Here is a 15,343-nt window from a genome sequence, read left to right as displayed (position 1 = left end):
AGGATTAGAAACTGATAGAGTGCATATGAAATTATTTTTCAACAAAATAACTTATTATGGAGTTCTAGGCTGAACTGCAGTGCTAAGACTTCAATAGAATAATATGTATTGAAGGCTTTGATACATATGCCGGTACTATGAAGTGTCATTTTTGTGAAGTGAAACAGCATTCATACTTAGGAAAGAGACAAACAGGTACTGTAGACAGACATAGGTACGATGAAACAGAAAGTTGGTAAAAAATGAAGTAAATAGGAATATCAACCTCAGAGAGAAAGGAAAAAGGAACGAGAAAGAGGGCGAGAGCCCCTTCCAATGAATGGAAGCCATTTAACTGTGAATTACTGCAGTGCTACAGTACAGCCTCATCCAGCAACTGTCTGAGCCATGTAAGAAGAATGGCATTGGACAGCCACAAAAGAGAAAAGCTAAACAAGCCAGAGCCTATGCGTTCTGCACATTGAATTGTAATTGGACTAAATATATAGTAATTCCCCTGTATAAGATGCATCATGTATACAGTAAACAGCATGACTGTTTTTTCGGGGTGGGGGTAGGTGGAACATGTACTGAACACACCCGTGTATTAATCACAGTTTATTAAGCATTTTTTTATTGTGTCAAAAATACTACATTTCAGGTGGCTACAGTACAAGTGTCAAGCTAACCGTAGTGCGGATGAAACCACTCAGCTGTAGTTTGAGTGCCCACAAGGGCCCAGTAGCCCAACGAATCAGATTGTGCTTTCATCCAAAAGAAAAATGATAAAAAGAAACGCATTCCTGTATAGCCCATTCCCAGGTATGAACCTCACAGCTGAGATAACTTTGCTATATCAATGTATAACCCTTGGTTAATAGACAGGAATGCTCTGTATTCAACAACAGTACTATCTTGGGTTCAGGGTCCATTTATCAATCTATTGGAGATAAATTAAGAAAAAACATGCCAACACCCCGAGTTCAATCCATGGCTACAAGACTTAAAGTTGTGACACCTATGTCAATATGTAAATAAGCAAATATAAGAGGTGGGCCCAAAATGACATCGCTACAGCTACTGCCACGCAACTCTGCATTAAAATGCAAGAGGACACTGGATATTTAACAGACATTGAGCACTGTCTTTCTTGACAACTTTCTTGAATGATGAGGAAATGACAGCTGACTCAGGCAGAGACCATGCAACTATTTTAAGGCATCAAAAGCAACTTCCTTCCAGTTCTGAGGATATCCTGCAAGGACATGTGATGCCCTCACCTGCTTTAGTGTGACAAAACAAATCTTTATCATAGTACAATATCTGTTATTGTATATTTTGTTATGTAGCTGCATCACCAAATAAAATATGTGTCTCTGTTTATTAGCTAAAATGTCAACTGGACCAATTATGTTATGGGAGGAAAAACAATATGTTTTTAAGCTTAAAAAGTCAGTGTAGTCTAATAATTTTCAAGATAATGTCTTTCATCTCTGTTGGTTGCAGGAAATTGTATAAATCAATGAAACACTGATATTATGACTAACATCTCTTATTCTGACTCCACTTTAAGGAGGCTGATAGTGTTGCAATACAAGCTTTAACTCATTTGATTGGTGTTGCCAGGCAGTTCCGCATGCAGAGATCTGCTCATCCCTTCTGATTGGTGCAGCCGCCTGCTACAAATCTGAAGCTTCATGCCAATGCTGCCTCTGCAGCATGCGATGCGAGCACTTCTCATCAGTTCCCCCTCACACTAGACACACCACTGTAGCCAAGCCGGAAAAGGAATGCTTTTTGGCCCCCTGAAAGGCATTTTCCTGCTGATAATGGCAAGGAATTTAAATAAGGCTTACTAAGCCATCAAGTCAAATAGGGTTTTTTCATCCTTCACATTCATTTGTGTGCAACCAGATCAACATTTACAGTATATGTTGACTTTACTGTTACATTTAAAGAAATACAGACCTACTTCAGAGTTAGCAAGAAATATTTGGTTCCTTCTTTACATTTCTAGTTATAACGATACATTAATTTAAGTAGACATGAAAAAATATTAGTGGGTATATACACTGCAGATGCTACACATCCATCCATATGTATACTACACATACTTCTGAATTAATTTTTAGTATTAACAACATTTCTTGTAAAAAGAAGTTAACTTGTCAAGAACAGGAAGGCATTCAATGCAACAACATTAGTATCTAGCCAGTGGCTGCTAGCATTTAGGCCAGCACTCATTACATTTTCAGATTTCAGCTAACTAATAGGTTCTAGGCAGAGTAGTCATGCTAACATTTTTCTTTGAAGCATATGCATAAGTTTCTGTACAGAACTGATGCACTGCTTCTCAGTAGTGTCTGAAACTGTATGGTAACACAAATAGCTGAGGCCCTGAAGTTCTGGTTAGCCCCACACTGCTATTTAGTGCATGCTCCTGAAAGCGTGTGACATTATCAGAGGAAACATGCCCTCCAACATCTCATTCCTATAGCAATGTCCCCATTCCCAGAGCACATAAATATCCATGTGCAACAAAGAGGCTGTACTGGCATGTGAATCTATAGCATTCATCCAAAGAAGATGGTGTCACATCAATGACCATCTCATATATTTAAATGAGAAACAAAAACAGCTCCGTCTCCTCATAAAGGATGAATAGAGCGTTCATGTACGTAACGCATCCTGAAACCCAACCCATGATGCCAAAAGGAAGCAACATATACGTGAAAACTTGACCCATGATCTACTTTCAAACGTTCACATGTCACTTTTGAGTAAAAGAAAGCTTTGTGCACAGGCAAGAGAGTTAAATAGGAGGGTAGAAGCACACCATGGTCAGCATCATGGATCATAATCTGCTTTGCATAACGATTGCAACAGTCTTGGGGGAGCAGTCTCATAAACATACAGTACACAGGGTCTTTAAAAATGATCTGTTTCTCTGTAATGATGACACATTTTTTCACCACTCCTCGTCTACTAGGTATTAAATGCAAATGAACTGACCGATACCTCACAGTAGGCAATAAACGAGCACATACTGTATGACTGCAGGAACACATTTCTAATTTTCACAAGACTTCAGAAGAACCATGAGGTCTAGAAGTGCCACTTCATTAACTTTGCTGAAAATAAAACACAGAGAGAGAAAGGGCGGCTGACAACGCAAGTATGCCAGACTCACTTCTCCTTTCATGTTCCTCAATTTAAGCATAAGATAATAAAACACCTTCCACTGTCTGTTTGATGCACAAGCCAGAGGAGACAACAGGACAATGTTGTCCAGTTGAGGATGCTTGAATTTCCTGCTCAGATTCTGGCCGATTGTTGACTACAATGTTGCACATTTTTGAGATTACAAAAAGCATGCAAATGCTGACGTGACTATTTCAGTGTTAAGAATAGTAGCCCAGAGACCAACTGGGCAAACACAGGCCCAATCAGAACTAGGGGCAGCAACTCACTTCACTCACTCACTTCCACCATAAAAGACATTCTGCAGTCAGCCTGTGAGTGTGGTGTAAAAAAATAGGCAGGAGAGACTAATACAACCAAGCATGATGACAAACCAAACCAACCAAGCAACTGCATTGAGCCGTGGAGGCCTAGAGGCCAACATACCCACCTGTGTACAAAAGGCACCATTTGCAGCGGGAGAAAACCTGGGGCGGGGAGTAGTCCTCATCCATTCTCAACATGGGCCCTTAAGCACATGACCCCCCTGAGTCACACGGCATTAATGTCACGCTAGCCAAGAAAGGACACATGAACTAGTGGAGAGGAACACAATTAGCCCCATCACATGATGTGGAGCATGTGTGTGTGTGTGTGTGTGTGTGTCTGTGTGTGTGTGTCTGTGTGTGTGTGTGTGTGTGTGTGTGTGTGTGTGTGTGTGTGTGTGTCTGTGTGCGTGCGTGCGTACGTGTGCGTGTGTCTGTGTGTGTGTGTGCATATGTGTGTGAAGGGCAGATAAGCAGTAGAGTGTTGCTGGGTGATAAAACAGGTGCATCCAAGAGAGGGGGCTGGAAGGCTCAGACTCCCTGGGTGCACACAACACAACCGAGCAGAAGCAGTGTTGTATTTATCTGCATGTCTATGCAGGGGTTTCTGCTAATGGGACATATATGTGGTGTATACAAAGATTTAAAAAGAAAATCTGCAGAAGAGAATGGTGCATGTGTGTGAAGATGAGTGTGTGCACATACATGTACAATGGAAATGGGGAGAGAGTAGTAAGTGTGTGCCGGAAGGTCAGTTGAGGAGATGGAGCTTCTACTGGACAAGCAGCGAGGAGTAAGTATGTGAGGGACGGTAGACATGTCAGAAAGAGGCAGGGTTAGAACATAGTTGCTAAAAAGAAGGGAGGGAGAAAGGGAAGAGAGAGAGAGAGAGAGAGAGAGAGAGAGAGAGAGAGAGAGAGAGAGAGAGGGAGAGGGAGAGGGAGAGGGAGAGGGAGAGAGCTGAATATAAAAGATTGCAGTCAGCACCTCGCGAGCTCCAGCCTCATCAGCAGCAGAGGGGGCACTCACTCACTCACTCACTCCCTCCCTCACAGTGCTGCAGTTCACCAGCTCAGCCGCCAGCATCTCCATCCCGAACGCTCTGGCTCTCCCTCTCTGGACCCTCCCTCTCCCCACTCAGACAGTCTCATTTCTCTCCTCTCCTCTCTCTCGCACACATGCACACATTTACCCAACTGTCCTGCTCAGTCCTGCCCACTCGCTCCCCCTCTCTCCTGAACACATAGTTAAGTGGTGAGTGAGCGAGTGAGCGAGCAGCCTGCGCAGCAGCAGAGAAGGAAGAGGAGGAAGAGGAGGAGGAGCAGCAGGAGAAGGAGGTGTCGTAGGACGCTTTTCATCGCAGGAGAAACAGGACATTATTGCTATGCCAGGGGGAGAGATCACCGCAGGGGAGGGCTGACCAGAGCCACTGCCTGCCAACACCTAACCCCAAGACACTGCCATCCAGACAGAGCCAAGGAGGGGGCAGGGGACCAGTGGAGCGCTGGACAACAGGACCCAGTGAATGCACCTGGTCTCTAGGATTATATATACAGCGAGAAAAAGGAAGACCGAACACAGAGGACAAGGGATCAACTTGGGAAAAGTCTGAAAATAAAATTGGTCCTTGCTTCCTTGGGTGCTGTAGGGGGGAAAAACAGCAGAGCAGCGCGACAGAAGGAGGGGAAGGGGGGGGTCGGAGAAAAAGAGGAGGTTGGAGGGTGGAGGACCGGACGAAGGCAACAAAACGACAGAGAGAAAAAGAGAGAGGAAGAGAGAGAAATGACTTCTAAGTGATGGACAGGATCAGGTAAGCAATAATTGGCATGGAAAGGCATGTCAGCAGAGGTGTGGGGAACGTATGCTGGAACACACACACACACACACACAAGCAGGACAGCGTGCATGCACACACATATTGCTATTCATACAGGCTATACTGAATTCTATTTTCTTCCACATTTACTGGGGCAGATTGCAGCAACAGCATTACATCTCACCAGCGAGCTTAAGAGGTGGAAGAGCCCTGCTCAGTCTCCCCTACAGCTGAGGCATAACAAATATGCTCTTCTACTCATCACAGCTAATATCGTCTGCGTTTGTGTTCTTCTAACTAGCTGCTCAACCGGCTAACTGGAAGACTAATGTTGCACATGCATGTGGACACACCAGGTTTAGTCACCTTGCTATTTTCATGCTTTGATTTGCACATGACCTTAATAAAACAAAAGGCAGCCAGCAAAGACGAACGCTAGTGTGTGAGCATGCCCTGCGAGAAGTTTCTAGAAGCCGACTGTGTGCCTGCTGCAACACACAAGACACATAATTGGGAGTGGGAGTGGGGGCTGGGGGGGTTACAGGAAATTAGACAAATATTGAGAGTACGTGATAGAGCGAGGGACACACACACCATAGTCTCTCCCTGAGCCCCACACACAGACTGTCCTGAGATGCCCCAGATTGTGCACTATGGCTCCGAGGTGCAGAGAGAGGACAGGGCAGGCAGAACAAGGCTGAACACATCCCAACAAGCACATTGCAGCAAAAACATTCCCGCTGGCAAGGACTCAAGCACCCCCTACTGCATGCTACTAAGAGTACCAACAAGGGGCCCTGGAGTCTTCTCCCCCATCCCATAAGCACTATGCTCTTCATTCTGTTAGCCAGAGCTGGTGCTGATTTTCTGTTGGGACTGGTTGCAGCATGCATATGGTGACCGACAGGCAAGGGTGGACTGTCCAGGCTTCCAGAGTCTGCAGACATAAACCAGACCCAAACTACAGAATGATCATGAACAAGTCCTGCTCATCTACTGCAGTGGACACTGATGACATCTGCGTGTCTCTATGCAACCTTGCTCACCCTCAATCACTGCTCACAGAGAGCTGGGCAGCGTGTTTAATGATGGCCATTGCAGCCTCATTCACTCAGCCATAGTTCAAATTTACTCCCTAATTCAGCGTGCTGACATTTATGACACATAGTCATGCAACGCTGCTCTCAGTAATAACACTGGTGAAGTTTAGTGCAGTGATACCAAGCATGACATGTCAGTGATGCAAATATTCAAATCTAAATCACTCAACGACATATACAGGCCAAAAGGCCTTTAAACACTTCTCATATGAATCATTATATACAAAAGCATTGTCAGATCGTACAGTATTCTATGGCAGGACTCCAAAGTCTACTTTTCCCAGTCACTTGTTAATTGACCCTGTGCATGAAGTTGGTTCACATATTATATAGATTTGTGTACGGATGAACTTCTTTTCGGCTTCATTATGACCTCAGATGCGGTCAAGAGCACAGTAATGAAGGACATAATGACAACTTAAAGGAAAAGCCTGATGTTTACTTTTGGAAATTCAGAAATTCAAAAGTCCAGGGGAGATCAGTGAGTGCAATTCCTGGTCAAATCAGTGACAACTCCAGCTACAATTCCTAATAAGAAACAAACAGAAACCCCAGCACTTCACAAGCCATACCCAATTACATTAGTTTACATGGAAAGCTTTTTTGCCATTCCGATTAAACTACTCCGATTGAAAGATTTGTGCTGTCTGTTTACATGGGGTACGTTCTATTCTGATAAGGTGCTCTCAAGAGCTTTAGAATCTTTGATCGGAATAGCCGTTGTTGCCTACTTTTCCTTGAGAAGATACAGCAGTCAATCCGAATGACTGTATACATGGGTGTTCATTCGGAATAGGAGTGGACTACACCACCTCTTTCATTCCGATTAAAATTCTGATCGGATCAGGAATTTTCATTCCGATTGAGGTGTTTATATGACAATTTTTATTCCGATTGAATCGTTATTCCGTTTATAATCGGAATAAAAAACGTGGCTATTGTGTCACTTAAAGCAATTCACTTGATACATATTGTGCAGAGAGAGTTACACAGATTTTGTTGAGCATCTGTTGAAGGCTGAAATCAAAATGTAATTCTTGTTATGTCTCTGATAACAGCGGTCACAGCACTGCATATAACTTTGTGGATACTTCCTTCATGTCCAGTAGTAGTCCTGATCTGCGTGCTGACCCTGCATGTCGTTTTCCTCAGGACTTCATTTCTGACCATGACTGCGTTGCTGTGCCGAGTGTGCCTGCTGGCTCCGCTGCTGCCCATGCTGCTGCTGGGGATGCGTGCGGTGGCCGTGTGTCCCTCCATGTGCTCCTGCAGCCGAGGCCACCGCACCGTCGACTGCTCCAACCGGGGACTCTCCCAGCTGCCTGACGGCCTCCAGCACAACATCCGCTTTCTCAACGTTTCTCACAACCACCTGCAGGACCTGGACGGTCTCCTCGGCCACTTTGCACACCTGAGAACGCTGGACGTGTCCCACAACCGCTTGCACAAGTTCCCCTCGGGCCTCCCGCGGGCGCTGTGGGACATCCGTGCGTCCAGGAACTATATACGGCACCTGGATAAGAACGACACCGCCTACCACTGGAACCTGCAAATGCTGGATCTGTCATGGAACGAGCTGGACCGTGTGGTGTTCATCAACAACACACTTCCGGCCTTGCAGGCACTGAACCTCAGCCACAACAAGTTCTGGACCATGCCCACCAACATGCCCCACAACCTGCAGACGGTGGACATCTCGCACAACTATCTTCTGCAGATCTTGCCCGGGTCACTTGACCGGCTGCCGAGACTAGAGAAGTTCTATCTCCATGGCAACCGCTTTGCTTGGGTAGGAGAGGGAACATTTGTGCATCTGGAGGGCCTAAAGTTGCTGACACTTGGGGACAACCCATGGGCTTGTGATGAAGAGGAGAACATCACACACCTGCTGGTGTGGGTGCAGCAAACCAACGCCCGCGTGTTGGGATGCCCGTGCCACACTCGGCACACCTGCGGGGAGGCCCACCTCGCCACAGGCACCTGGCATTCCTACGCCTCCTACACAGAACACCCGCTGGGCACTGACGCACGCAATCGTCTCCTACGTGAGCCGAGTGACCTCAACGGACCGTCAATGCAGGCAGTGACCTCAGGTTACCTGTCCAAGTGGGCGCTTATTAACCCACGCCACCAAGGCAACGGGAGCCTCTCGGCTGAGGTCTCAGAGCAGACACTATCCAGAGAGGCCAGCACAGTGCTGCCGGTCACGCCTCACCGCGGCCTTGGAGCCAAAACGAGCACAGCTGCCCACACAAGGGGCACCAAAAAAGTGATCCCAGTACGGGCACGCAGCACGAGCTGTGGCCTGCACGCTACAATGGGCCAGACGCTTGCCTCCAACCTTTTCATTGCCATAGCGATCCTCAAGGGCTTGTGATTGTCACACTCATGAACTTTAGCCTCATCTGTCCATCAGTAGTCTGTTCTTACCCTCTCTGCAAATGTGATGAAGTTGATTTTGGCTACTGATTATAAAGGCCTTCTGAATTGCCCTCTCTGGCCCGATCCTCCCATTGCCTCCCCGATTGTCTCCCTGTCTGGCTTGAATGCAAACAAAACAACAATAGACACAGAATGTGATAAAAAAACAACACATAACTAAACAGTGTGCATATGATGTATTGACTCTCTCTGTCTTTCTGCTTTCAAACTCATAAGCCGACCTATGAAAAATGTAGTTGGAAAAATGTATGGCTCTACAATGGATAACCATATATTCTGGAAAAAAGTAAAACCTACAATACATAAACAAGAACTAGTCTGCTTCATACATCATGCTTGTGTACTGATCCACACCATGTGCCAAAGTGCAGTTTGTTGTGGCTATGGACCCCCCTCCCCATGTGGATGCTTGAGTGTCATGCACAGTTCACAGCTGACTGTCACACTAAGCTCACAGATTTTCGCAGACAAGTCCACATGCATAAATTGACTATTTACAATTAAATGAAACACATCACAATGACCTTCCTTTCCCTCAACCATCTTAACACAGATACCAGAGGACCTGCGAAGAATTCATCCCATTGCTTAGAAGGTTCCTAACTGAGTGAAATGACCCAGAAGTGTCTAACTGGGAGCCATGATAAGAGCTTCAATGTCTCCTTTCTTATGTCCCATATACTATATAACATTGGGCACACATTGGGATCATCATTTACAAAAGGAGAGGAGATAAAATCATCCCAAACAGCAACATTTAAACACCCACATTAATAACATTAGCTAGCTTAGGACTCTTGGATTCTCTTAGCACTAAGGGTTCTCTGGTTTTCTTTTTCTCTATGAATCTTTTCTTGACCTCATAATGTTCACTGAGGTCAAGGAAAAGTGACTGTCCAGCCACAGGCAGTATATAATGAAAGATAATATTCCTTTTCATTAAAAAAAAAAAAAAATAACACTCTCCACAAGTATCCATACTGATTAATAAATAACTTAATGAAAATTAAGTGCCCATTACAAGGTAACCACGACCAACCATGACCAATCTTATGGGGAAATTGTCTGGATCCTAGGCTTAATAGTTAAAAGCATTCTTCCAAAGTGCATAGAGATGAAAAATATTTTCGAGACAGTCTATAGATTATTTTAGCAAGGGACAGAATTGATAACAGAAACTTGGGTAAATAAAACATTTTTCTAAATATGCTCATTTCTCTTCCTAAAAAATGCTTATGACATACCACATAGCCCACAATTCAATGTACAAAATGCCTCTCAATACAATTGTATGTAAATAATTATTTCGTCACCAGACTAATTTACAAACATTTTATTATTCTAAACTATTCAAAACTATTTATTACATGCAGTTAAGTGCAGACCTCCTGCAAGGCCAAAATACCTGATCATGCAACGTTAGTGACAGTGGAATCATATTTGTTGAGCTCCCCCCTGTGAGGTTAATGCGGCACTAACACGTAGGAGATTCGTACTTGTCGCATGCAATATCTTTCCACCAAGATTAATGAAAAATGGCAGTGTTTTCACTATCCTGCACACAAACAAACCTCACCAAAAACATAACCCTGTTGGCTGAGGTAACAATGTGTTGAAAGTGCCGCTTGAGAAGAGATTGCCACACACACACACACACACACACACACACAGTAGAGTCACGGTTTCCTCTCACACAGTGTTCAGCCGTCTCCTGCCCAGCACTAGCTCTGAGTCTACAGCCCACCTACTCTGGTTCTCCTAAATTCTGTACCACATCATCAGAACGTCACAATGCATTTGCATGGAGCAATAAAACGGTGTGTTCAGACCGGTTCCTCTTCTATCCTTCTCTTTCTGGAGCATACAACAGGTGAGTCTTAGACAAACCAAAACCTTCCATTTTGGGACTTAGACAAATGGATTCCTTTGGCTTAGAAAACTGAAAGATGAGTGCTATTTTACATCAGCCATGAAATGACATATGAGACAGAGTGAAATGCTGCAACTGCTTTGTAATCTGCTGTGTAATACAAAAAGTGCATAGTTCATAGTTAACATCATATTAAGGAGATTTACTTTATGGGAATTAATTATCGCAGCAAAGCGCACGCACACACACGCACATAAACATAAACGTGTACACGCACACATGCACACAATTCAAGAATTTCTCCGAATTATGAACAGGCAAGATGGGGGTGGGGTTGTATAAAATGAATTTTACATGTGAAATCTATGAACTAATCATGTTTTGGTACTTGTTGTCTAGCAGATACCAGTGAGAATTGAGTGTGGATAATGCAATTTAGTGAGACAGTTAGAATCATATAGGCCTTTCAGCGTAATTTATTTTTGTGGAAAAGATGTGCTGGACTGGGCGGCGGTCATATTTTGTACCGCTCTGCGGCACATATAGTTCAATTTAGGTGTAATCTGAAAAAGACAAATGTATGTTGCTTGTGCTTGGCAATGCACCGGTCTCCAAAATTACCCTGACATTACCGATGGGGGGAAAGATATGTTGACCTGTGACTGGTACATCATTTTTACCACTAAATGTCAAATCTTACAAGAACAAAAAATGTTAGAATGCATACTACATTGTGCAGTGTCTTGCATTCAGGGATGTAGTGGTAAAATAAGAGGTGGGTAAACTATGAATTCGGTGATCAGAATTGTGGACTGCGCCATGCGGTATCCGATTTTTAGGAAAGGCATTCAGAACATGTTAGATGATGGTGGAGGTTATTGTCCAATATTTACAGGGCTCCAGAGTGCGACCAATTTAAATTTTTAAGGGTGCGACTAAAATTTGTCCTGGGTCGCACTGGTGCACCTAATGTCATAAGGTTGAGCGCCTAGACTTTACTCGCATCTGCTGTCTCTCCACGAACTAAGTTGTTCTACTTTGACTAGTGGTGCATGGTGCACCAATACTACAAAAGTATCGCAATACCCTGAAATTAGAAACCTCACAATACCTAATTGTATTAGTATCGATATAGCCTACGTTTAAGAATGACAGTCGTGCGCTTCCCGTAGCCTATGTGTCTCACACGCACACAGCTGTCGTGATCCGAGCGAGTAGCGATGCACCTCTCAAGTTTGTGTTGCCTAGGCTATGGAATTTAGTTAATTTAGGCCTACTGTTGAGTTTTCCGAAATAAGCTACACAACCTATTGGCAAACATTTACATCTTGAGAAAGTTCCTCAGGTAACTGTTAGCTCATGTCAGGGTTTCCGTTGTCCGGTAATTACCAGACATTGGCCGGGAAAAAAATGAAATGTCCGACAAAATTAAATCTCTCCGGTCAAACTGTCCGATTGAAATTGGCTAATAATCCCGTCCCTTAACGCAATCTGAATTTGAGAATAAGCCTTAATATGTAAGCCTATATTATACGTCCTCTGGCTATGTTTTTAAATGAACAGGCTCTACCGTTTAAAAAGTAAGCTATTAAACAACACGCATAGCCTGCTGCATTTCAAGTAGGAAGCGCACGCTTAAAACGTCCATGTTAAACAACGAACAAATGAATGAGGCGGTTCAAACGTGGCCAGGCCCAGGCAGAGCCTTAAAAGTTTTTTCAGAGGCCAGACGCGATGGATGATGATACATTGGTAATGTCTGAAGCCTCAGATGTCCGGTCAACTCCACCACCACCAGATAAAAAGCAGAATCTGTCGGAATCAGTGAAGTGGTGGAGTTGCGGCCGCTCCAAGACACTGTCATTCTCCGTGTACACTGGACATGCAAAGTGTTCTTTACCAAAATCATACAGTAGGCCTATGCGTTCTCTGTCCATGATCTGCAGGGTTAGGGCCTCCTCGACGAGGCGATTACTGGTCCGCGGATAATTTCTGGCACAATTAAACGGTATCATTTAACTGCGGCCGAAAGAAAAGAAAAACTAAACATTTCCCAGAATAGGAAACATTTCTAAATGTATTGTTATCAAATAAAGAGGCATAGCATTAGGGGGTAGTGGTGTGAGCGCTCATTCTTGTGTGTGCGCATCTGTGTAAGTTAAACAGTCAGTCACCACTGGAGATAACGTGGGTAGCAGCAACAAACAACGTAGCCTTTTTAAAACAACGAACGAAGCGGATTCTTGCTGTCCATGAAAAGATACTGGCTAGATCTTGTTAGGCATGTTTAAGTTGGGCCAATTAACATGTTGCATTCTATACAGCCTGATTATGTCATTCTTTAAGCTAAATAGCCTGTCTCCAGTTTTCCTAAATTTGACTAATTAAGAAGGGATAATAGGATATTTGACCGGCATATCATCAAAATGTCCGGAAAACGAAACCTTCCGGCACCATTTTTTTCTAGCGGAAACTCTGGTTCACGTGTCATGTCTATCATTAATGTAGTGATGATTTCAACAAAATCATAGAAATTAACATTGCAAGACACTTATCTCTTCTATAATCCCATAAATATTTTCTTTGACTTGTTAGTTTTTTGAACATTTATTTTATCAAATGACATAGAAAACATAATGAATTGCATCCATATATCCTTGGATGATGCGCGACTATTTTCCTCTAGCCATGAGAAAGAAAGCTACTTTGACGTTCCTCTTAAAGTGACAGGCACTCAATTAGACCTACACACCACCACTGTAATAACATTAACACTGATGTGAATGATCACAGTATTCAATATTACTGATGTCGTCAAGGTGGTGGAGGCTCCAAATCAAATCAATACTGTCATTCCTGGTCCATGCTCTGACAACAGCTCAGACACGGAATGTATATGGAGAGCAATAAAAAGGGGACCTTGAAATTGTGACGTTAAAGGTGCCGCGATGAAAAATAAGTACTCTTTTGATCCCGTGAGGGAAATTTGCATTTATCCCAATTCGCATTTATCCCAATTCGTGAATTAGTTAAAACACACACAGCACACAGTGTACACAGTGAGGTGAAGCACACACTAATCCCGGCGCAGTGAGCTGCCTGCATCAACAGTGGTGCTCGGGGAGCAGTGAGGGGTTAAGTGCCTTGCTCAAGGGCACTTCAGCCGTGCCTACTGGTCGGGGTTCGAACCAGCAACCCTCCGGTTACAGGTCCGAAGTGCTAACCAGTAGGCCACGGCTGCCCCCTCGATGGATCGAAATTTGGGTGCACCTAAATGTTGTGCTGGTGCACCTAAATAAAAAAGTTAGGCGCATTAGTGCAACCAATGCAACAAGTTAGTCTGGAGCCCTGGTTTATAACAATACAAGTGGCATTAAGTGTTGATGAGTGTACATATTGTGATTGTGGATAATACAGTGTGATTTTTAAATGTTAACAGTTGTACTTGCTGAATAAACTCTTTTGAGAGCTGGATAAACTCTATTTCTGAAATGTCAGAGGTGGGTAAACTGCGTTTACTTGCGTTTAGCCTCCACTACATCCCTGCTTGCATTATCATTAAATGCCATATTCTTCATAACCACCATAATCAATCAAAACCCGTTTCAGATACATTTTTAACAGAAACCATCTTTGCACATAAAATGACAGTTATTTGCATTTTACATTTTTGTTACTTTCTTGTTGACCGAAAAATGGAAAAAGAACAACCTAAGAGGCAGACCAGAAGGTGTTGACAAGAGAAAAAGGGAAAACCGAGGAGAAAAGAATATAATACAAACTACATTACTCTAAATTTGAGACATAAAACAATACAATGTTACAGAGCAGACATTTACAGGAGGATATTTCAATATCAAAAACCTCTCTGATTTTAAAGTTTTGTTTTGTTTTCTTTAAACCAGGTCACTGCAAACAATGTTTCTCCAAACACTGATCACCCTGATGCTCATAACCACAATTATGGGCAACAGCACCATAAGCTCATCCACCATGAAACAATCTTCCATGACGGCAAACAACAATACTGCAAACAACTCTGCCATCGCGCAGTCCATGCCTTTCAGAATGGCTGGAGTACTCACCCTCTCATTGACCTGCATGGTTCTTCACAACGATATTAGTGCATCCTAAGCAAGCTCTGACAAACACCACCCTTAGCCCTACTCAAGAGCATGCTGGAAATTCATGTGTTTTTTTTTGGGACTGCAGATACATTGCACTTGACAGTTTAAGAAAAGAAGAAGATGGTGAAGGAACTGAGATGATTGTGCATGTTGTGTTTCTTCTGTGCTTTTGGTAACTGAAAGCATGTTCTGAGTCTAGTTTGCCATCCTACACTACATATATACATGTATACAAAATAAACTTTGAAGCACATATTGACAGCCTCAACTGAATTTCTTTAACATTTGAAAAAAATATTCCTATATTTTGACTAGACTAGATTCTGAATCCATAACAGTATATAGGTAGTGCTACAACAATAGTAGATATAGTCACAGTTATCATAGTAGAATTGGTGTGAAAGATGGCTGCACCAAAAACGGAATGTACAGGTGCATATGCCCAGATCTAGAATTGGCGATCAGAGGGGTCCACCTAGCTTTGCAAATTTCACAAACTAGGG

The 15,343-nt window shown here is 43.4% G+C and overlaps 2 protein-coding genes across 3 annotated transcripts in view; one reads left to right on the top strand and one right to left on the bottom strand.

Annotated features, from left to right (window-relative positions):
- Positions 1-15,343, bottom strand: part of nf1a (neurofibromin 1a) — an 86,041-nt gene that overhangs the window by 30,843 nt on the left and 39,855 nt on the right. The gene's annotated exons all lie outside the window — the stretch shown is intronic.
- On the top strand, positions 5,215-9,132 carry omgb (oligodendrocyte myelin glycoprotein b). Its single transcript, XM_042064735.1, has 2 exons — positions 5,215-5,295; positions 7,554-9,132. Exons 1-2 carry the CDS (start codon positions 5,282-5,284, stop codon positions 8,776-8,778), a joined length of 1,239 nt encoding a protein of 412 aa, XP_041920669.1. The 5' UTR covers positions 5,215-5,281; the 3' UTR covers positions 8,779-9,132.

The sequence above is a fragment of the Alosa sapidissima genome, chromosome 15 (genome assembly GCF_018492685.1).
Source record: "Alosa sapidissima isolate fAloSap1 chromosome 15, fAloSap1.pri, whole genome shotgun sequence".
NCBI classification, from domain to species: domain Eukaryota; kingdom Metazoa; phylum Chordata; class Actinopteri; order Clupeiformes; family Clupeidae; genus Alosa; species Alosa sapidissima.
The sequence above is the reverse complement of the archived record's forward strand: the minus strand, read 5'-3'. Positions and strand labels throughout refer to the sequence as shown.